This window comes from Chaetodon trifascialis, chromosome 23, assembly GCF_039877785.1.
Source record: "Chaetodon trifascialis isolate fChaTrf1 chromosome 23, fChaTrf1.hap1, whole genome shotgun sequence".
NCBI classification, from domain to species: domain Eukaryota; kingdom Metazoa; phylum Chordata; class Actinopteri; order Chaetodontiformes; family Chaetodontidae; genus Chaetodon; species Chaetodon trifascialis.
Window position 1 is genome coordinate 4,586,253 of NC_092078.1, and position 21,740 is coordinate 4,607,992.

General features: G+C 44.1%; 1 protein-coding gene across 6 annotated transcripts in view; it reads right to left on the reverse strand.

Annotated features, from left to right (window-relative positions):
- The window catches only part of LOC139351361 (phosphatidylinositol-binding clathrin assembly protein), a 75,388-nt gene that overhangs the window by 36,671 nt on the left and 16,977 nt on the right, over positions 1-21,740 (reverse strand). For all 6 annotated transcript variants that reach the window (XM_070993220.1, XM_070993219.1, XM_070993216.1 and 3 more), the window contains exons 2-4: positions 19,824-19,966; positions 1,042-1,117; positions 648-750 (exon numbers count right to left, since the gene is read on the reverse strand). In XM_070993220.1, the coding sequence (XP_070849321.1) occupies positions 648-750; positions 1,042-1,117; positions 19,824-19,966 (322 nt within the window). The remainder of the gene's footprint in view (positions 1-647; positions 751-1,041; positions 1,118-19,823; positions 19,967-21,740) is intronic.

Here is a 21,740-nt window from a genome sequence, read left to right on the forward strand (position 1 = left end):
ATTAAAATACAGAACCGACTTAGCTTAGCATAAAGATTGATAACAGCAAAAGAAAAAGTTTGCCTTGGTCTGTCCAAAGGTGACAAAATCTGCCTACCAGCACCTCTAAAGCTGATTAAGTTATATCTCGTTTTTAGATAGTAGAACAGGTTGTGGTTTTACGGAGGTTGAACTATTTCTTGGCCTGGAGCAGCGACCTTCTGGAGCCTTTGCCGGCAGCCTGGCATGGTGATGGCGATGACGAGGCTAACCAGGCTAGCTGTTGTTTTATATTTAGCTAGCTTTTTACTTTATGTTAGCACTACTTAAAGTCTTGCACAGAGAAGAGTGACCATTTTCAAATCTGGTAAAATAACAGATTTGAAAAAAGGCTGCTAAAACAGCTCCTAACGACTGGGGACCCTGCTCTCTTAATTAGTGGTCTGCAGTTGGACCCTCTTGCCTGTTTTTACTCTCAATGCTAAACTAAGCTCAAGTGTTGCCTTAAACAGACAATAGTGCAACAGACACCGTCAACCTCAGCTTGTGTCTATTGTTGTTATAGTGCCTAATCTCCACACCGTCTGTGTGACAAGATGAGTGTGAACTGATGAGCAGGGTTGTCATTTTGTGTGTGTGTGTGTGTGTGTGTGTGTGTCCTCCCCTACCCCCTCTTCATCTTGGTGAAATCCACAGCCACCAGTCTGTAGGACATGGCCTTCTCGTTCAGGTAACGGCTGTATCGTCTGATGAAGGTTGACATGTCGTAACCTGGGAGGGGAGATGAGAGGACAGAGTCACAAGGAAGGCAATATACTGAGTGCGTTAAGTGACACGGCTTTAAATGATCTCTACCTTTTGTCCTTTAAACTGTCTGTTTGCCTTATTATGTATTCTGTATGTGCACGGCATCAGATGCATTTGAAGGACCAAATACTTTCCAATGACTGCTTAAAACATTCAAATGCTCGGTGTGATGTCCTTTGAGACAAATCCTGTCCATCTGGTTTTTTACAAGAAAACACGACTTTAGAGAGAATGAGCGCTCGGTGTGTGTTTTACCTTGCAGAGCTCCCTTATCCAGGAAGTTGTTCAGGTTAAACAGAGTGTTTCTGGAGGCCAGGTACTGGATGAAACGCTGAGAAAGCAAAGACAAAACAAGCGTTGAATGTTTGGTAGAATGGAGATGTGAGAGGGCTTGATCCAAAGTTTAATATGAACCATACAGAAAACAAACGAACCCTAAAGCAAGATGCCACTTTATTGATTTAGTTGCTGAATATCAGATTTTTCTGTGATCCTGTCATAGAATCCTCCATGGATTTGCAATACTGAAATTAATAATATTACAGGATAAGTTACACCTAAGTTTCTAAGTGCAAGGTTGCCACTTTCATTTCCAGACTAGTTGGAAAAATCATCCAACCAAACAACCAAGACGCTTCACCCCAAATTACTCCAGTGGAGGTTTATCAGCATCCAGCAGCAACAGGCAAGAACATGCTGCGTGCACGAGCACAACTGTGAAACCTAATATTAATATAAACATGCATGTTCAGCCTTGAGTTTCAGGCTAATGAGATTAAGAGTCGACAGCTATGCTAGCAGCATGCTAACATACTCACAATGATAATGGTACATGCTGATTTTTAGACGCTATAAAGGTAACCACGTTCACCACCTTTAGCTAAACATGTCAGCCTGCTAATATCCACTTTTTTAGCATCAAACACAAAGAACAGCTAAGGCTGATGGGAAGGTCATCAGCTTTGCAAGATTTTATTCATAAACCAGTAAAAATTAAAGTAAGTACCAAACTGCATGCTAATCCATCCACCATCTGTTGAGAAATCTCACTTTTCCAGCCAGTGAGTCAAAGTTCGGAGGCTTTTCCTCCGGTGACCATGAATGTCTGTGCAACACTTTCCAGCAATCCATCAAGCACATGTTGAGATATTTCACAGGATAAGTGAAAACTTTGATGCTGGTGGTGCTGTGAGGAAAAATCAGGGGAACACCAAAGTGTGCAGGATTTATTTCATGGCATCCGTTCCAATAGTTGTTCAGATATTTCAGACTGGACTGACTGTCAGACATCCCTGGAGCAAGCTCGATAGCAGCCATTTATTCTTATTCTAAATCTAGATCTAGAAAAGATGAAACTGATCAGCTGAAACACATGCACAACTCGTGACAAATGGTAATAGCTTGTGCTCATTAGCCAGCAGCTAATAACGAGGGATGACATGATTCATCGCTGACATGGAGCCTGTATTAAAATGCGGCGCGCAGCTATCTCTGCTCCGACTCAAACGCTTAATCTGTCAAGATGTTTAAACGCGCTGTGGTGATTAAACAGTAATTTTATGGTTACAGAAGTCTTTTCTACTCATTTGTCTTTGTTTGCCTTCCTGCAGAGAGGTCAGAGGTCAGACTGTTTCTTGCGTAAAGGAGGATTTACCCCACGTCTCCCCGCTGCTACCCCTGCTGCTTCAGCTTCAGCCGCCCGCCACACCTCAGGCCGGCACATCGTCTTTAAAAATTAACTTTTCTCCTGCTGTTTTTTTTTTTTCCTCCAGTCATTTATTAGGCCTCCTTATGAGTCGCTCACACAGAACTGCCGAGGGAGGACAAATGGCAAGAGGAAGTGGTCAGAAAAAAATTAATTAACCTTTGGGAAGAAGCCGAGGACTGGCAGCACAATATAATGAATTATTATTTAATGACCCCTTGAAAATGTTAATGAGATCAAATCTAAAGCTAAAACTTAGTCTCCAGAAATGATGAATCACATCAACCCTGTCGTTTGCAGACTTTCTGACATCTCTGTTTGCATGTGGACATTTTCCCACTGCTGTGGAAACGAACAGAAACTCGATCCCTCTGTCTTTCAAACTCAACACCAGCGACTTGTTGCTTTTGACAGATGTCACTGAACAGGTGCTGGAAGCTCTTTGCTTCCCATTTTCCAGGCAAGGTTTGCTCAGCGTGCCTGCTTTTTCCAACAGCACCTCGCTTCACATTCATACTGTCACACCTGGGAGTCGCCCAGTCGGCGGCTCCTTCCCCCTCCTCTTTTGTGAGTGTTTGCTTCTGCTTGAGAGAGCCTCGATGTTGAGATATTAAAAATGATGAGAGCTTTACTTATTCACATTCTGCTGCTCAGATGTGTCCGGGTAGAGCCGGTGTTGTCAGACCTTTGAGAGGACTGCGGTCTCTGAACAGGTGCTGCTAGCAGAGATGGGAAACCACATCTGAGCTGGCAACTAGCGTTATGAACTTGCATTTGACGTGCAACTTGTCAATAAAGACCAGTCCAACAAATCAGCATGCAGCCGTCACCCAGAGGTGTATGAAATCCAAACAAGCTTTGATGGTCCCTGCAGTGTTTATGCGACCTGTATTATTAAGCCGCGTCCTTTGAATTATACGGCTTCAAAGACGTTGGGTAAAGCAGAACTCCACTGCGTCCAGGATGTGGAAAGAGAAGACTCCAACTCGCTCAACTGTGAGCAATTCAACACAGCTGTCAGACAGCGAGGGCTCAACCTTGAGCTGACGCTAATAAGCTAAATGAAAAGTGGAATAGTTCTGCAGTGTCAGGTGTATTGGTTTGTTTGTTAACCTTGTTTAAACAGAGCTTCAGCACATGTTACTCGAGCACCTTTATGGCATGTTTTCTTCTGACATTTGCAAAAATGGGAGGCAGGTTATGTAACAGGTTAGCTTACATTGTTAGCCAGAAGATGCTAAACTGCTAAGCACTTACTGCATGTCATTTACTAAAGTAGTGTCAGGGCTGTACGCTTACTTACTGATACTGATAAGAAATTCTAACAATGATGAACAACAATTAAACGGTTTCTTATCCTTCATTTTTCCTCCACCTGAACACAACAGGATGAATTTAAACATTTTTAAACACGAAAAATCAACAGTGTTATATTTTCACTGCGTGTCAGTGAACTGTCTGTGCTGGCCGTCCATTCGCCTTTATAAATACCTCTTCATTTTGCTTGAGTCTTCTTGTTATTCTTAGCTGTTGCGGTTGGTTTGTCACAGAAATAATATTAAAAAAATCGCGGTTTCCCAGCACAGATCAGCGAGGGCGGGAATGTTTCGCCGGAAATGTAGTTCTTTTGTATTCGGATTGAGGAGAGTACACATTTAGAACTACAACTCCCATGAAGCATTGTTCCAACAACTGACGAATAGGACGAGACAGTAATATAGCCTAGTTTTCCCCACTGTTTTTTAGACATGATACCAGCGCAACACCGTCAGGCTTGTGCTAGTGGATGCATGTTTGTGTTCATCTATTGCAATGCTGCTCATCCGTTAATCAGATTTCACAGCTGTTTAATATGCTACAGATGTAAGAAGCTAAGCACTAGCTTAAATCTAAAAGTAGAAAATAATGGGATTCTCCATCTCCCGGTATTGCACCTGCGTCCTGGTGTTTTCTTGGCTCTGAACTCTTTCAGTCACTGTATCCTCTTTTCTGTATTCATCTGCAGCTGCAAACAAGGCAACAATAGATGAGATTTCTTTTGGAAAAACAGAGGCTTGTTGTGTTTTTCACTTCTTTTAAAAAGAGTAATGAGCTTTTTAGGTGGTCAGAATTGTGTGTCCTCTAAAAGTTTATCAATTACTGAGTAGCATTTAATTCATTTGCAGTCACATTTCTAGAAATACTGCTGCCAAGTCAAACCACGGGGGAGACTCGAGTTCTGACTTGAACTCTGGACTCTTACAACTTGAGACTTAACCTGGACTCCGTCTCTACAGACTAAACTTGAACTCGCATTTGGTCCCTTATGAACGTCTCTGCTATCTCGTCTTCCACACATCCCTGAATAACAGACTGCAGTGGAACAAGTCTTGGCCAGCGTCCACAGTTTTGGGAACTCAGGCCTCAGGCTTCCCAAAAGCATCTTAACGTTAAGGCCGTCTCTGTCCAACTGACTTAAAATGATCTGAGATTTGCCAGTTTGCCAATTCCCGATCTGGCAGAAAACCAGCCCTCACTGGCTGGTTGAAGCATCTAAGAATGTGTGTGTGTGTGTGTGTGTGTGTGTGTGTGTGTGTGTGTGTGTGTTTGCGAGCACAAATATGCTTGCGGGCATGTGTGTTGGATTCAGCTGCACTGACACGTTTCCAAGGGCTCTGGGACTGTTTAAAAAGGCATAAAGATTTTGATTTTGTTCTTGTCCTTTTTTGTGTGCATGCTCATGCTGTGGGGACAAAACTTTGTTCACATAGTCACGTGTGGGGATTCAGCTCCCATCTGTGGGCAGAAAAAAGCTGAACCATTGTTTCTAGGGTTAAGACTTTTTAGGATTTTGACATTGTAGAGTTAAAGCTGAAGGGTTAGAGCTAAGTAAAGGCTGAGGTTACAGTTGGGGTACATGTAGCAGTTATGGTAAAGGTATGTAAGCTAGCACTTTTAGTCTGACAACAATGGAAGCTCAGTAAGTCCAGAACTTTACTGTTTCATCCCTGACAAAGTCCAACATGTTGTGCTTTTATAAATACCACAATCTTGTCAATAAACCCAAACCAAATCCAAAAACCAATGACTGATTTCACCTACTTACTATTTTCCAATTAATTGTTCTATATAATGTTCTACAGTCGTATAAAACAGCAAATCACAGCAATCAAGGAGCTGAAACCAGCAAATGTTTTAAGTCAAGGCAACGACATGAAGATGGCAATATCTGTCAGTCAGTCTATTTATAACCTAACAAGCATTGGATGGGTTGCCTTGAAATTGGGTACAGACGTTAACGTCTCCCTCAGAAGGATTTTTAATCACTTTCCTGACTGTCTGACTTTTTAATTAGTGCCATCACGGCATTAGCAGAAGTAATGACATTCCCATCTGCCTTGGCTGTACTCTTTAGTGCTTATTAGCAAATGTTAGCATGCTAAAACTAAGATGGTGAATATGGTAAATGTTCTACCTGCTAAACAGCATGCTGTCGTTAGCATTTAGCTTTTAGCCCTGCTATGCATTAATGCAGTCTCACAGAAGTGCTAGCATGGCTATCGATCAGTCAATCAGCCAATTAATTCATTATTTCAGCTGTAAGAAGATGGCAGAGTCAGAGGTTAGATGAGATGCTGTCGTGACACATCTTTATGATGAGTTCAAGTCTTAGGGCAAAAAAAATTACAATTTACAGATTGAGAATAATTTGACGAGTTTAGCATGCTGCCTGTTCGACAAATGACCCCAGGTTAATACAGAGAAACTTCTACGACATGGTCACAGATAAAGGGAGGAAGAGAGGGAGGCACGGCAAGAGAAGGAGCTTCACGAACTTCATAAGTGCTTTCTCTGCCTTTTCTCGTGCGCCGACTCCTCATCAAAAGTCCATCTGACGAGAGCCGGCGTTTCTCCCACTGCCTCAAATACAAAGGCGGAGGCTGAGAGAACCCACACAAAACGCATGGATATAGTTAAAAAGGAGAAAATCTATAAAGGGGCAGAAGCACTCAGAGCAGAGAGACAGAGAGGGAGACTCAGAAGCCCGCTGAGCCCCAGATAATTCGGCGAAGACGGCTCCAAGAAAGAGACGCTGCTCTGAGAGGAGATTCAGATTTGCAGCCAAAGTGTTAGAACAGAGAGGAGCGAATGAGGAGATGTACGGAGATAGACAGAGAGGAGCAGGTCGGCTCGGCTTGTCAAATAATTCATGTTAGCATATCGGAGAACAACCTCATGTATTATGGATACATTTAGATCCTGGCTACTCCTGCCTCTCTCTCAGCAGTGAAACATAGCTATACATAGAGCTCCCAGCATCCAGCTTTCACTCATCTTCTGGCTCCTTCCTCCCTTTCTCCACCTCTCTACTTCCACGTCTTTCTCTCCAAAGTGCACAAGCTGGTGGTTTCCGTAGTAACCAAACACCACGGCCTCAGCGCTAACCTGAAGTGTTTTTTTTCTTTTTTCTTCCTTGTCGGTATCTTGCAGAGAGGTTATATAGAGGGGAAGCCAAGGCTGGAGCTCTGAGTGTACTGCATGTGTTTTACCTTTTCAGCCATACAGGGATGCTAAAATAGGGTTTAGATACACTACGTGGCCACTCCTGTCCATATACTTTTGGTCTAAGGCTTTTTTTTTAATGGTTCAAGCTACGGAGGCCCTTTGGTTCTAAATGCAGCCTGTTGCATTGGTAGGAGCATGTTGTTTCAGATCGAGGTGAAATGATGAATTACAATCCAGGAAATCCACTTTGAGGAACAGATCCTGGAGTCTGAAAGCTCATCTGACGCTGCAGCACTGCACGGCAGTTGAAGGTAGAAGGATTTCATTGCTCTGGAGTTTCGCTCTCATGGCGATAAGTTGAGCTGGATTCAAGTTTTTGTCCAGCAACGGTGCGAACTCCTTTTTCAGATAATAGCGTGCGTCCAAGTTTGTGGTTTTTGGGGGAGGAATCGGACAGGCCTGTGCAGAGTGCTGACCTAAAGCCCATCCAACACCTTTGGGATGAAATAGAACATGTTTGTGGATGAATGGGAGCAGCCAGGATCCAAAATCTGGAGGAAATCCTTCCCAGAGGGGTGGAGGCTGATCGCTGCTGACAGTTTTTGAACAGGATGTTGAACAATCACCTATTGTTGGAATATATTCAGGATCAGTGATCAGTCTTCATCACGATCAGTGGATCAGTTTCTCTTTCTGATAGCTGAAACCAGAAAGTTAGAGCAAACCTGACGCTGTCGTGAGAGATGCGACGCCGTATTTGCTTAAATATGGGGATGATGATGCAGATGTTTTGTCAGTCCCTCCTTAAGCACATTAACACCATTTTTCTCATTTGACATTAAGGAAAGCGATAATAGTTCAAAGCCTGCTCACTCTCTGGCCAATCACGACGTGGAGTGGTCGTGCTCGTCGGTCGCGGAAGTTACAAAAATTGTCAGCCACAACCTCCCAATTCCAACATCAGAGGAGACGTTAAACCATCTAACAAGCCCTTCAGAAGGAGCACACTGATATCAGATTAGAGTTGGCCTTTTTGTCCAAATAAAATCCTAACTCTTTTTATTCCTCTGCCTACAGGATGTAATGAATGGTAACTCAAGGCTGAAATCCAAACCGCTTCCTACACACGAGTACATAATCTGCTCAGAGAAGCTGAGCTGTACTCACTGACTTCACATCTTTTTCATCTCTCCTCCCTGCAGTATTAAAAAAAAATCACAGACCAGCCTGGTTGGTAAACATGAGTGTGCTGCGTGCAGCTTACTGACGTCACGTTTCATGATATCTGGGAAGTTGAAACGGTTACCGCTCGGCCCTCTTTGGACCTGCCAACGTGTACACAGAGCCAAAGAACAACCACGTCTTCCACCAGCAGAGCAATTATTGATCCTGTGGTGAATATTCTGTTTGTTTGCACAGATACAACAAGCCGTTGTGGACTCAATATCTTGCTCAAGGACACCTCAGCAGGGAGGAAGCAACCTGGGTGCTGAGATCAAAGAGCTCAAAACAACCTTTCATGTTTTTTAAAGTCACAAAATAGCATAACTAATGTTCCCAGGGAAGCAAAAAGAGGCGGCTCGGCCTCGAAACAGGCGTCTAGGAGTCCACATGGGAATTTATTTTTTCTCTCAAGCGCACATACACGCATGCAGAAAACCGAGTTCCACTGAAAGGTGATGACTCACACGAGAAGAATGAGTCGTGATCGGGCTGTGTTGAATGAAAGCAGCTCTTATGCAAGCAGAGAAACACACTCAGACACACACACAATGAAACAGACGTGTGGATAGACACACACACACACACACACACACACACACACACACACACACAACTTCTTTCCACCAGCCCAAATCCTGCCCCTTCTACTCTTTCTTCCTCCTCCTCCTCCTCCTCTGTCCTATGTAGTATTTCTCCTCCTCTTATGCAATCAACCATTTAGCTCCCGAATCCAATTTAGGTGTGAAAAGAAACAGAGTCACAAGGAGACGCAGGGTGGGTGCTGAGGGTGACAGGATTAAAGAAACGCGTCTACGTTTAAACATTTCCAAGTATATATCTGGTGTGTGTGCGTGTGTGTGCAATGTGTGATGTGCTTGCAAGGTGACAAGGCTAATAGTGTGTGGGCTCCCACTCTCAGGGGAGCAGTTGGGTCTTGCTGGTGGATGAGTGTGTGTACGAGGTCAATGATGCAGCCAAGCAACATGAGTCATCGTTTGAAATATGAATGCACACACACACACACACACACACACACACACACACACACACACACACACACACACACACACACACACACACACAGAGAGTAAGTGTTAGTACAGTTTTCTGAGTGCAGGTAGTGGAGACGCTCCAGTACATCACCCAGCATTAAAATCAGGTGCTGAATGATGTTTTACTCACATTACTGGATGAAGACGAGGGTTCTGCAAAGACAATCTTGAGTGTACAAGAGTACGAAAGGAACATTAAACTGTTCTGCATGCCACTAAAGCTAAAGATTGCGCTAAATTCAGCAAACGGTGCAGTGTTTTGGTCCAAGTACTGAATTTGTTGAATGGTTAATGGCATGCAGTTATACACAATTCTACAATTTAAAGGACACTTGGACATGCAGGAAGGAAGAGCCTGGAATTGAACCTGCAACCCTACGATTACTGGATGACCCGCTCTTCCATTGCATTAGCAGCAAAAGCTCGTGGGCACTGTAGCGCTGTGCCATCCCTTCCACCAAACCAGCAGAATAACAATCATATTGTAAGAAAATACAACTGAAATAATTAAAAATGACATCAATCTAAAGTTTTGTTAAATAATTCAGGAGGATCTGAAGTCTCTATGTCGAGCAGCATTGAAAATATCAATGAATCTGTGGAACATCTGTGGAATTAGCTGCTTCTCCGTCTTTACCACACTGTAACTGCTTGTGTCTATATTTATCAAAATGTTCTCCAGTAAGTTTGACAACCTAATAACCCCAATCAGGAACCACACTCCTAAATAATGGGTGTGCCAAAACACTCAGGTGTTTGATCTGATAAAGGTTTGAAACATGTGGTGAACACATATTAGAGCAGAATCTTGTACGTTGTTTGTTCACAAAAATAGATTTTACAAGGCAACGTTACTGTCCACCGCGGTGAAAATGTCATTTGTTCATAAAAGATGAACTGAGGAGGAGTCGCAACAGGAACTGTATTACTTTTCTATTAGTAAATCACCAGTATTGGGAGTAATGGGACATTAAATGCAGTGAAACAGCTAATTGTAATGTTTCAAGTGCCACCGTATTGAGGGGTGGGAGCAGAGCAGCTAATTACAGTGCTGCTAATTAACCCTGGCACTTGAGGAGAGGCTCGTGGAAGGAGTAAAACGACTCCTCACAGGACGGATCTTTAAGATGAAGTGTGCAACCGGGGAGTGAACATTAGAAGAGATGCTGTAAAAACAAGATTGGCTCATAGCAGCCAAAAACCAAACAAACACACACATAAAAAAAAAAAAAAACAGGCGGTAGAAAAGACAGGTATTATTCAGCGTGTTGCCCTGCACGACCTGATGCTTTCAGGGGTGGAAAACATAGTTTTTTGCAATTTCACGGAACATTGGGCTTAGCTGCAGCATAGTTTGCCCTCAAAACACTGTCAGACACCGTCCTCCCACAAATGAACAGTGAGGCATGAGGATGTGTGTGGATTTGACCAAAGGTGTGGCCACCCTTCCCTACAAATGTCAATCACGCATCAACTTCATGCAAAAGCAGGTTTTCCATCGACAGATCGGCTGCAGCTAACCAGTTAAGCTAATATACATTCATTGATGTCGCTTAACTGTTTATTTTGCTGCTTATTGTGTTGAATTTGATGTTAGCATGCTCTGCGGCTAATGCGGCTAGCAGACCCACACACGGGAGCAGAACTGTGTGACCATTAAGCCTCATCTGAAGCTAAATAAATAAGCAGAGCGGTGGCTCGAGTGAGGAAAAATGTTGTTTCGATTTGCTTTTTGTGCAGTGTCACTAACGTTATCTCCATACTACACACTGCAACACAAGTTCAGCTGGTTTTGTGCCTACAGGAAAGCCCCCTCTGCTGCGCTGGTATGTGTGTCTATTGCTGCCATATGTAAATATACTTGAAAGACACTGACTGCTACAGTTACATAATATACTTTGGGTTTTCTGCCAAATGAACGCAGTTCAGACGCCTAATCCTACCCAGTGTCTAAATCTCAGAATGAATCACAGTACAATTACTAATTACTTACGTTATTGGAGCAGGTGACTCCTTCCACAACACATGCAGACCTACGGCTCATTTTCACTCCTATTTGGAGCCAATAAACATCCGTTTCTTAATCTTTTTTGTCTTTCTTAAGCTATGTTCCCTTAAATCACTAACAGAGTGAATAGAAGTAAAATCATATTGTGAGTGATTTCTTGCAATACTGTGATGTGAGTTTGTAGTAAGCTATTTAGCCGGACATGCTAACGATGGCATCTGACATCCATTTCTTACACTTGTGCTCTTCCAGTTTTGGTCTTGTAAAGGCTAAAAAGAACAAACCACCCTCCAAACTCCTTAAACGCTGACTTTCTCTCACTACAAGGCCGTGCACACCACTTCAACATGTGGAAAATTCCAACACTGGCAGGCCGACCATGCCTGCTTGCAGTTCCTTAACTATGATTGGACAATCTATTCTGGGGGAGGGGTTTAATTACAAATCAGACCGGTAATGTCTCAGCAGATACTCCAAATCAATAAGCTGAATCAGTACTGAAGACAAAGAAGTAACAGAAATAGACACAGACATCCCTGACTGGGAGACTGCAAGTTTCTGGATGGCTGAGCCTGCTAACGCACGCACGCACGCACGCACGCACGCACACACACACACACACACACACACTACCTTCATCTATTGATCACACAGATGCAGCCAATTTACTTGAGTTGGAAAAACTTGTTTATCTGCCCGAAGGGAGTGTGTGGAGTGTGTCAGCTCATCGTGGGTCACCCTGGAGTTTTTACTTTTTAGATAGCGGGAGTCTGTCTGGAACACACACACACAAACACACACACATGTTCATGCACTGCAATCTGCCTCCGCACTAATCATCTTTATGTTCGCCACACCGGCAGCAGATAGGAAGCACGCGTGTGTGTGCATCCAAGCACTTCTGATTATCACCAGTGACCCCCATTAGAGTCAGGGTGACCTCACACACACATACACACAAATAACACCCCCCCGTCCCTGCTCCCTCTGACACAGCGCTGCTTGAGTCAGCAGATTTCCACACGGCTTTCTCTTTCTATCTTTTCTCACCGTCTTTTTCCTTCTGCTCCACCTTCTCGTGCTCAAATGTCTGTCTTTCATAATGTCTCACACACACACACCACCCTTGCTTAAATCTCTGCCCCCCACCCGTGTCCTCGCTCTCCCCCGAGGAGGTGAGGGAGTGTACAGTGATGAGAGTGGCGTCACTGAAACAAATGGGCCGTTTCGCTATCTGGGACAGCGGTGGCGGCGAGGTGGCGACTCGCGCTGCGACTTCACACCGCCGTAAAAACACACACACGTCTCACACACACCTCAGCGTTATCTCCCTCCCAGCCTGCCTCGATCTCATTCTATCTCACATACACACACACGCACGCACGCACACACGCACACAGAGGAAAGGAAAGCAGCGTGTCCTGCTACCATCAGCACTTTCACCGGTGTCCTCGCCAGACCGTCCCTGTCTCCTCCCATGTCCTTAATGACTCCAACGCTCTGTCTACTCTCCACCCAGCTATCTCTCTCACTCTCCATCTTCTCCTTCCTTCGCCCTATCACACTTCTCTCACTCTTTCAGTGCACTCCCGTCCTATGCCTGCATTCAGTGCTGATGTACAGTGGCACAGCTCTCTGTCCTGATTCCTGATGCACTGAGGTGTCATCAATCAGACTGTAATATTCCCCGCAGACACTTACAACTGTCCTGTCCCAAAGAAGAAAGGATGATGGGTAGTATTTCTGAGGACTTCACGTCCTTGAAAACAAACTCCCAAGAAGGGTTTCACGGCGCCGTGTTATACTGTACCTCGTGGTCTGGCAAATCTTTGGGCTGTGACATTCCTCGAAGTCACAGCACACTGAGGAAAAACAGAAAGCTATGAGGGCTATTAAAAGGCTACTCATCATAAAAATGAACAGCAATATTGAAGTGTGACGCGTTAGGGTTGCAGGGGTTTGATTTTCTGCTGCGTTAAAATCTGCAAAAGCTCTGATTCTTCTGAATAAAGAACCACTTTTGAGGGGAGGACTGACTGCACTGACACTACAAAACAACAGTATCATCAACAGTAAACATACTGCAAAGATCAGACAGGCTGTGCTGAAGGGGCACATTCACCTGCATGGTCATTTATTTTATTAGCTATGCTACCACGAGGGCTCTATAGGGATGGCATTATCGGCCTGTCAGCTGGACTGAAACGGCAGCAACTATTAGATGAATGCCTTGAAATTCTGTAGACATTCATTGTCCCCAGAGGATGATGATTATCTGGAATTGTTAGCATGCTAACGCATTACACACTGCCATTGTGAGCATGTTAGCGCGCCGATGCTAGCCTTTAGCTCAAAGCACCGCAGCTTCACAGAGCAGGGCTGCGCAGACCCTGGGGGCTGTTGACGCTGTAGTTTGTCAAGCTGTAATCCAATGTCTCAAGTGTCTTTCCGTCTTGGTTGGCAAAGTCTGCTTTTGACAGCTGTTTCTGTGTACTAAAGCACGTTCAGTTTTTTTTTTTGGCAAATGTCACTGTGATGTTTAAAAGTCATCACATTAAATTGAATTTTGAGTGTTTGCTACTCTTTAGCCACTGAGGATCCGTCTTATGTAACTTAATCCTCCCTGGATGCATCAGAAACATGTGGATGAAGTCCTTTTGTTTACAAGTTACTGACAGTTTGTGCATTCACTGAGTGATGATGTGGTTTCATGTTCAATTTCAGAAAGTTCCTTGAGATGAAAGAACACATTTAACATCTCATTATATTTTTGGATGTGGTTTTACAGCTGTTGTAAAGGCAAGAAATGCTTTTGAAAACTGCATTTAGCCTTTTGAAAATCAATATTAAACAACTTTGATGTCTGTATGACTCCATTTGCATCATTTTGCCCCGTTCTCAAAATGAACCTTCCTCTTTTTATCCCACATCCTCACTCCCTCTCCATCGTCCTATAACCTTGTTTAGGTCTTGGGTGGTCACCCACACTTCCAGGGGAGAGCCCCAGCAGTCTGAGTTCTCCAGTCCAGGGATGGAGCTCCCAAGAGGGGGCAAAGGGAGTACTGAAGCTCGGGGTGTGAGGCTGAAAAATGGCTCTCCCAGTCATTGTTTGGGGTTTCCTGCAGGATTGTTTTGGTACATAGTGGCCTATCATACAAAGGCCTGGAAGCAGAGGCACAAGCTGATAAATGATAACAGCTCAGACAATGGCTACACAAGGAGTCAGGACTCATCACATTCCTGCATGCAGACCACCCATTTCAGACGTAAACTGTGTGTATTGGTTAAACTCAGACCACTGCCCTGCATGCATAAGAACGGCCAGTCTGCCCACTCACTGTCACAGACGCTCTGAAGTGGAAAAACTGCGACATCCTGCAGAGGTTTTTCTTTAAAACGCGCTCTTAAAGTGGCTTTGTAGCAGCACAAAAGTAAAATCGTGATTAGAGATATTGACTGACTCTTGATCGCTCTTAAGATTGAGAGTGTCAGCGGGGAGGGAGCCAGGATTGCTTCTTGGCAGGGAGGAAAAAACCGGAGGTGAGGAACTGAATGAGTATCAATACCGGCCTGTCGACTGTTCCTCCTCCACACACACACACACACACACACACACACACACAGGTATGCACATGCACACACACACGCAGACAGACAGACAAAATGCTCTATTACTCTAATCACGATCCCAATCCCTTTGACAAATACAGCAGCTGAGGCAAAGAAGAGATATTAAAACTTAATTCACCTGCTATTTGCTCTGAATGGTAAATTCCCACATTCCATCCGAAGGCCTGGGCTGAATATATCACCAATAACAAAAAGGCTGCTTATGAAACGGCGGCATTTTGCTGACATCCAGACCAGCCAACAATGAATGCCAGCGGCGGACGACATTTAAATACGCTCAGATATTACAGTCTGTTGATTCTCATTCGGCCGTCGACCCGCGGACTCGCAGCAGACGGCGAGCGAGGAAAGGCGAACTACGGCCATGTGTCGTGTTTGTCGTGCCGTCTCAGACGCCGGAGCCCTAAAAATGGCATCCAATAATAAATCTAGATTGCTAACAGTCGTGTCTCCGTGAGTGTTTTGGGTTCTGCTGTCCTTGTTGTCCCTGACAAGGCTGCCACTGAACGTCTGTTATGTTACGTATTCATGGACGCTGGTGTTAAAATCACACTGTTGAAACTAAAGTTTCTCTACTTCCTCCTTCTCTTCTCTACCTCCATTTCTTCTCTCTCTCCTCTTCTTAAGCTCCCTTCCACTTCCTTTCCTTTTCTCACTCCTTCTTTCCTTCTCTACCTCCTTCTTTCCTTCCATACTTCCTCTTTTTATTCTTTACCCACTCCTTTACTTCCCTTCCTTCTCTTCTCCTTCTCTACCACCTCCTTTGCTTCCACATCTTCCTTTACATCTCTACCTCAGCCTATCCTGTCCTAGTGCCTCCTTTCCTTCTCTACCACCTTCGTTCCTTGTCTGCCTCCTCTTTTCCTTTCCTACTGTCCCTTCCTCCTCTTTTCCTTTTTTACCTCATCATTTCCTTCTCTGCTTTCTTCTTTCCAATCTGCCTCCTTTCATTCCCTTCTTCCTCCTCTTTTGAGTGCTCCTCTTTCTTCTCAAAGACCATATATGTATTGTGCTGATGTCATTTTTCTGTTACTCTTATCAGCGTAGGAAAGCCTCTGAAAGCACAGAGTCCTTGGAAGACTCAGCCACCGCCACTGAGACCCAGACAAATGAAATTATTTCTGGATTAGCAGCTCTTTAGGGCAGGGTGACCCGAGAAAACAACATTTCAGGGAGGTCCCTTCATCATATCAGATAAAGCAGCACAAATCAGTTTTCTGATTAACATGTTTTCATTTTAAAACGCCGTTTTAAAACACCGTCTCCATCCAGACGAGCGTTTCAACATTGAGTCAGAAATACTCTCCGTCTAGAATAACAATCCTGAAAACACACACCGGGCACGCACATGCCTCTGCACGCACAGGAAGGAGTAGCATGATAAAACGCAGAATTGAACCGCTCGACAGCTGCTAGCATAGAAAACAAGGCCGGCAACGCCTGTAATGGATAATGATTCGTGCTGAACTAACAGTTGTCAGCAAAGGCTCCTCGATATCTGAAGGCCGATGGCGTTTGAGTGCCATGACAGGGGTACGATGACTTAGGAAGGACACGTTGTGACTGATAAGCCCCGCCCAGACTGAAGTGCAATCCTGGAGTTTTCAGCTTTCAAGCCGGGCGTACATGAAGGGCATTATAAAGCAGAAACGTTTATTTATATTAAAAGCATTTTTATTCTGAGTAGCATTAGTGTGGATGCAGCCTGGGTCAGCAGTGTGGATGCTTATATCCATCGTAGCATTATCAAAAACTCTACGGCAGCTCTAAACATCTAATTATGTGACCAACAGCACTTTCTTTTCACTGTACAAATTCAATACAGCTTTATGCTTTACGAAAATGATTATGTCACTGCAGCTCATGTCAAGAAAGCAGCCGTGATGTGCAAGCAGCTCCTCTAATTTCACTCCATGCAGAAGTTGTTTACTATCAGAGCATTTATCAGAGGTTGTACGGGGGCATCTTCAGTGTGCCAGCCAAGCTGGAAGCGGTCAGCGTGTTGATCTGAAAAGGAATGTACAGTCTATTGACCCCAATTCTGTGGGTCTGTGGGTTCTAATTTTACGGCCAGATTTCTCTCAGCTCTGACTATAATGGATGGCACGGCCATGAGGGAGCAGGGACACCTGGCCGCCGAGCCTCAGTCAGCACCGCCGTCCTGACAGGCCTGATGAATGCCGGCTGATGAGCGCACACACTCGCTGTACTACAGGCTCACTGGGCGCAGCTAAGCCACAAACGCAGAGCTGAAACGTACTGTAGGTGTGTTTGTATGAGGGCCTTTAAACAACTGCACATTATAATGGGAGCCTCCACAACTAATAACCATTCAACAGCAGCACATTGGCCATAAACACCGTATTTTAAATGAAGATTGTACTGAAATTACTGGTCACATTATTGCTTTTGTAAAAGTAACAATGGTGGCTCTGTGATATTAATTTGAGGAACAGGATTGCTACCCATCTCCATTCACTTCATATTTGATTTATTCACTCGCTACAAGGCATTGTGAAAAAATACAGTAATAACAGGCTCTGAATTGCAAAAGACAAAAAGATGCTGCTTATTACTTTAATATCACCACCTCACGATAGATTGGAGGCAATGACATGACAGAAAGACAATAATATAAAGCGATGCTTGTATAAAAAGATCCCTCTTTCTTTTAAATGAATTGTTGACTTCATTATGTATGACAACAGTCAGGGCACCATCGATGAGCTGCTTATAATGCTGCTTATGAAGAAATGAGAAACTCCATTGTGTTGCACTCATTGTAAGTCACTCCAGGTGAGACAGAGTCAGCGACGACTCAGACGACAAATCAGCCCACAGCTTGGGAATAGCTCTAAACCCCTTCCTGCTGCGCTGCAGTGACCTACTTAGCATGATTTGGTTTATCAAAACTGTTGAGCAAATAAATTACAAGACATGTAATGGAGTGATCTGATGACCTGAGATCTTGGCTTATGTAAGTGTCTGACTATTGAAGGTGGCACTTCATCTCTACTGCACCGCCAACATCACATCTAGTTTTGGAGTACTTTTACTGACTCCCTATAGCTAAAATACTATTTTATCTGCAGTGAAATCAGCCAGGCTGCTGTTTGGGTGTCAGTGAGCTTAGACGCTTTTCTGGTAAGCCAAAACACAATGATCTCACACCCAAGTCTTCCTCTTTTCGGAGGAAGTTTAGATTAACGCAATAAACAAGGAACCAACAAAAGGAAGTGTTGCATAATGTTGACACAAGTGATGTCAACTGAACAAGGAAGCGATGCTTCCCTATTTTAATGGAAATTAAAAGGAATGTGGCACAGGGCGTGTCGCTCTTTGGATGTGTTTGGCAGCTGTGTCTGTGTGCAAGACGGTACAGTTACATTCAAGATGTGTATTAGCACACAATGTCTATGAAACGCATTATCTGCATGAGCATAATGAGCGACTGTTCCACAGCAGTTACCATATTTTGGTGACAGGATTCACTCTGCAGAATATGAACTGCTTTTATTTTATAAAGGAATACTTCAACATTTTGGGAAATGTGCTTTATTTGCTTATTTTTGGCAAGAGCCAGATGTGCAGATCGATGCCGCTCTAATGTCTGTACGGTAAATATGATGCTACTGCCAGCAGCCGGTTAGCTTTGCTTCGAGCAAAGACGGGAAGCACGGGGAAGCGGCTAGCCTGGTTCTGCTCAGAGGGTAATAAAATCAAGCCTCCCACACAACTAAAGCTCATTAATCAATAATGCTATATCTTGTTTGTTTAATTCTACAAGAGCCAACGTGTGAAAGCAACACTTTGTGCTAAGCTAACAGTAGGTTCGTATTTAACGCACGGACATGAGAGCGATGCTGAATAAAAAGCAGAAAAACATTCATCTTTAAGTTAAGTTAATGGATTAGGAAAAATAAAGGCAGCACTAAATAGATGAAATACACAGATTATTAAGACCAGCAAGTGAAAAACATAGTATTAAATTACCCAACAGTACTGTAACTACTGCAAACAGCCGAGGGATCGTACGTTTTATGTTACGATCAAAGACAACGTGTCACAATAAAGCAGCCACTGCGTCTGGACTGCTGTTTTCATTAAATATACATTCATCAGTACACCAGCGTAGTAAAGCACCACGTGGCACCAGGCCATCTGAATATCAAAGTGTATGATGGTGTAAAAATGTTTTAAAGCAAACTGAGTTCTGACTCATTAACAATAAACGCGAGCCAACGTACAATAAGCTACAATGTATCTGAAGAACAAAGCGCGCTCCACTTCAATCTCATTAGAAATTAATAAACTATAAGAACTGACACTAAAACTCTGAGTTTATCTCCTGTCTTCCTTTCAGAAGCTGCACTGCATATACATAAACTGAGACATTTCGCAGAGACGGGGTTTGATCTGACGTCTTCATGGCAAACAGGACGGCGTCTGCATCAAAATCACAATTACTCAAACCCAAAAGTTCTCCCCAACACGGCAGATACGGCTTGAATTTTTAATTATTGTGTTTCAAAGTCTGCAAATCCATGGAGGAACTGTGTTATTCTTCCAGCTTTCAACCACGTCCTTTTCAAGTTAATTTATTTGATTATTCATTTGCTTCTATCCTTGTCCCCCATCTTGCTTCCAGCTCGTACTGAGCTAATTAATTTCTCAGCGCTCCAGAACTATTTCGATTATTCACTCCATGTGTCCGATGTGTACGTTCTGAGAGGCTGCATTCGCTGTTTGCATTACATATGCATCATTGTTGATCCTAACGCTGGTGTGGCCATGAATAAATGATCCAAACGTGTATGTTTGTTTGTATTTCTGAACGTGTAGGCGAGCCAGACTTCAGTAATAATATGATTTATTGATGCAGCCTCCATTGACTGCCCTGGAGGGCTTTTGTTTGCATGTGCGAGCCTCCTACCTCGTTGCCGTACATCATGAGGTGGTGGGTGGTGATAAGGGCTTTGAAGACCACCACCCAGCTGGAGTTGGCCGTGCGCTCAAACAGCGTGTCCGCCAGCTGGGGAATGTTCACGTTCATCTCGTTGGTGCAGTGGATCAGATCTGGCAGAGGGGAGAAAGGCGCACAAAGAGTTACAGACCGGCAGAAAACAAAGAGCAGTAATGAGAAAAGCTTTTAAAGGTTTGATAACCCTGATGGAGAACAACAGCAAATTGCTTTCCACACACAGAATCGCAGATGTACAGACGTGCCAAGGACAGCGAACGCGGCGCACACACATCGGCTGAATTCTTCAGCGAATAAAGTGTGAAGGACAGGCGCCAGCTGCAGAAGCTCTCCTAACCTCCTCCTCCTCTCCTGACTCTCACTCAGCTCCTGCTTTTCTGTTCTCTCATGCTAGCAGAGGTTCAGATGTCATTCAGCCACTGAACCTGCAGGAAAATTGAACATTCAGGCACAAGAATGTCAAGTTATACAAGCCTCAGGAACGCGAAGCAGGGAGGCCTCGCTAAGATGCTGTCATGCTGCAGCATACGCAGGAAAACAAGTATTAAGTCTTGTCTCTTTCCAGTCTTGTATGAGGGCCACAGTCTGCCATCAGACAGCGTCTCATGATGTCTAATGATCCAGCAGAACATGTTCTACTGTTATTCACAACACCATTACAGTGATATGCAGCATTATTTGGTGTTCTTTAAGCATTTTATATTGCATGATGCATGCTGGGGACTAATGAACAATAATATAATAAATAAATGAAGTCTGTGACTGATTGATTGATTGGCCCAGTGGTAGAGTTACATCATTGGTTGGCCAAATGCTGCGTGACTGAGTGAAGTCAAAGCAAAGATCTTATCAGTTATTGATGTTCGTCCAACCCATAAAAGCCTCTTTAATTTAGCAGAAGTCAACCGTCTCTGGAAGGTGTCCTTTATGATCCGACCACATACGAACAGCGTGGGCCCGGCTCTCTGCTCTCACCACGTCAGATGAGATTGATTTGAACGGATTCTTGTCGAAGTCCCGCAGCTTATTATAAAGATTCAGGTGACACACACACACAGCGACTCTCTCAAGCACAAACATCAATACAGACACACACTGTTAAATTGATCATTCACTCTTTTTTTTCCGTTAAATTTCTCTGGCGTCTTCCACTCCTTTCATTCCATCGCCTTCACTTCCATCCTCTCTCTCTCTCCTCCTCTCCCCGTCCTTTGTTCCTCACCACAGGACATTATGAGCTGCCGGCTCTCACACCTGGTAACTACGGAAACAGCTTCTCATTAGACTAGTGGAGGACTGTAGCGGGGAAGAGTCCCGTCGGGAGACTTCATCATCATAATCAGGTGCGCTCGCTCGTACGGGCACGCGCAGGTACACATGCTCATTCAATAAAGCCCGTCTTCACTCACTTAAGGCATTATCTCCCTCCAGCGCTTGCCCACACGTACAGTAACAAAACGCAGCAGACGTCCAGCGCAACGTTATTCTCCATCACTCACTCGGCGTGACACCTCTCCCGCCTCTCTTCACACGACGCACACACACAAACACACCAGGCAGTTGGGATACTTATCAACACAAATGAGTGTAATGTAACACAAAGGTACATTACAGCACAATACGTCCATTTAGCTTCATTTAGCGGCGTGAATGAAAGCCAACCAGAGCGGCCGAGCCGATCTGAATCGCAGCTTTCGACACTTAAATGACAGGATTTCATGAGTATTGGGAAACGTGCCAGTGCATCAGGATGTGTTTCAGTCCGACTGTTAGCATCTCTTCTGTCCTCCTGCACCTCCTCCTGCATCCCTGCATGATATTACTAACGCTGATTAGGAGCAATTAATATCTCTGAACTGAAAACGGGCA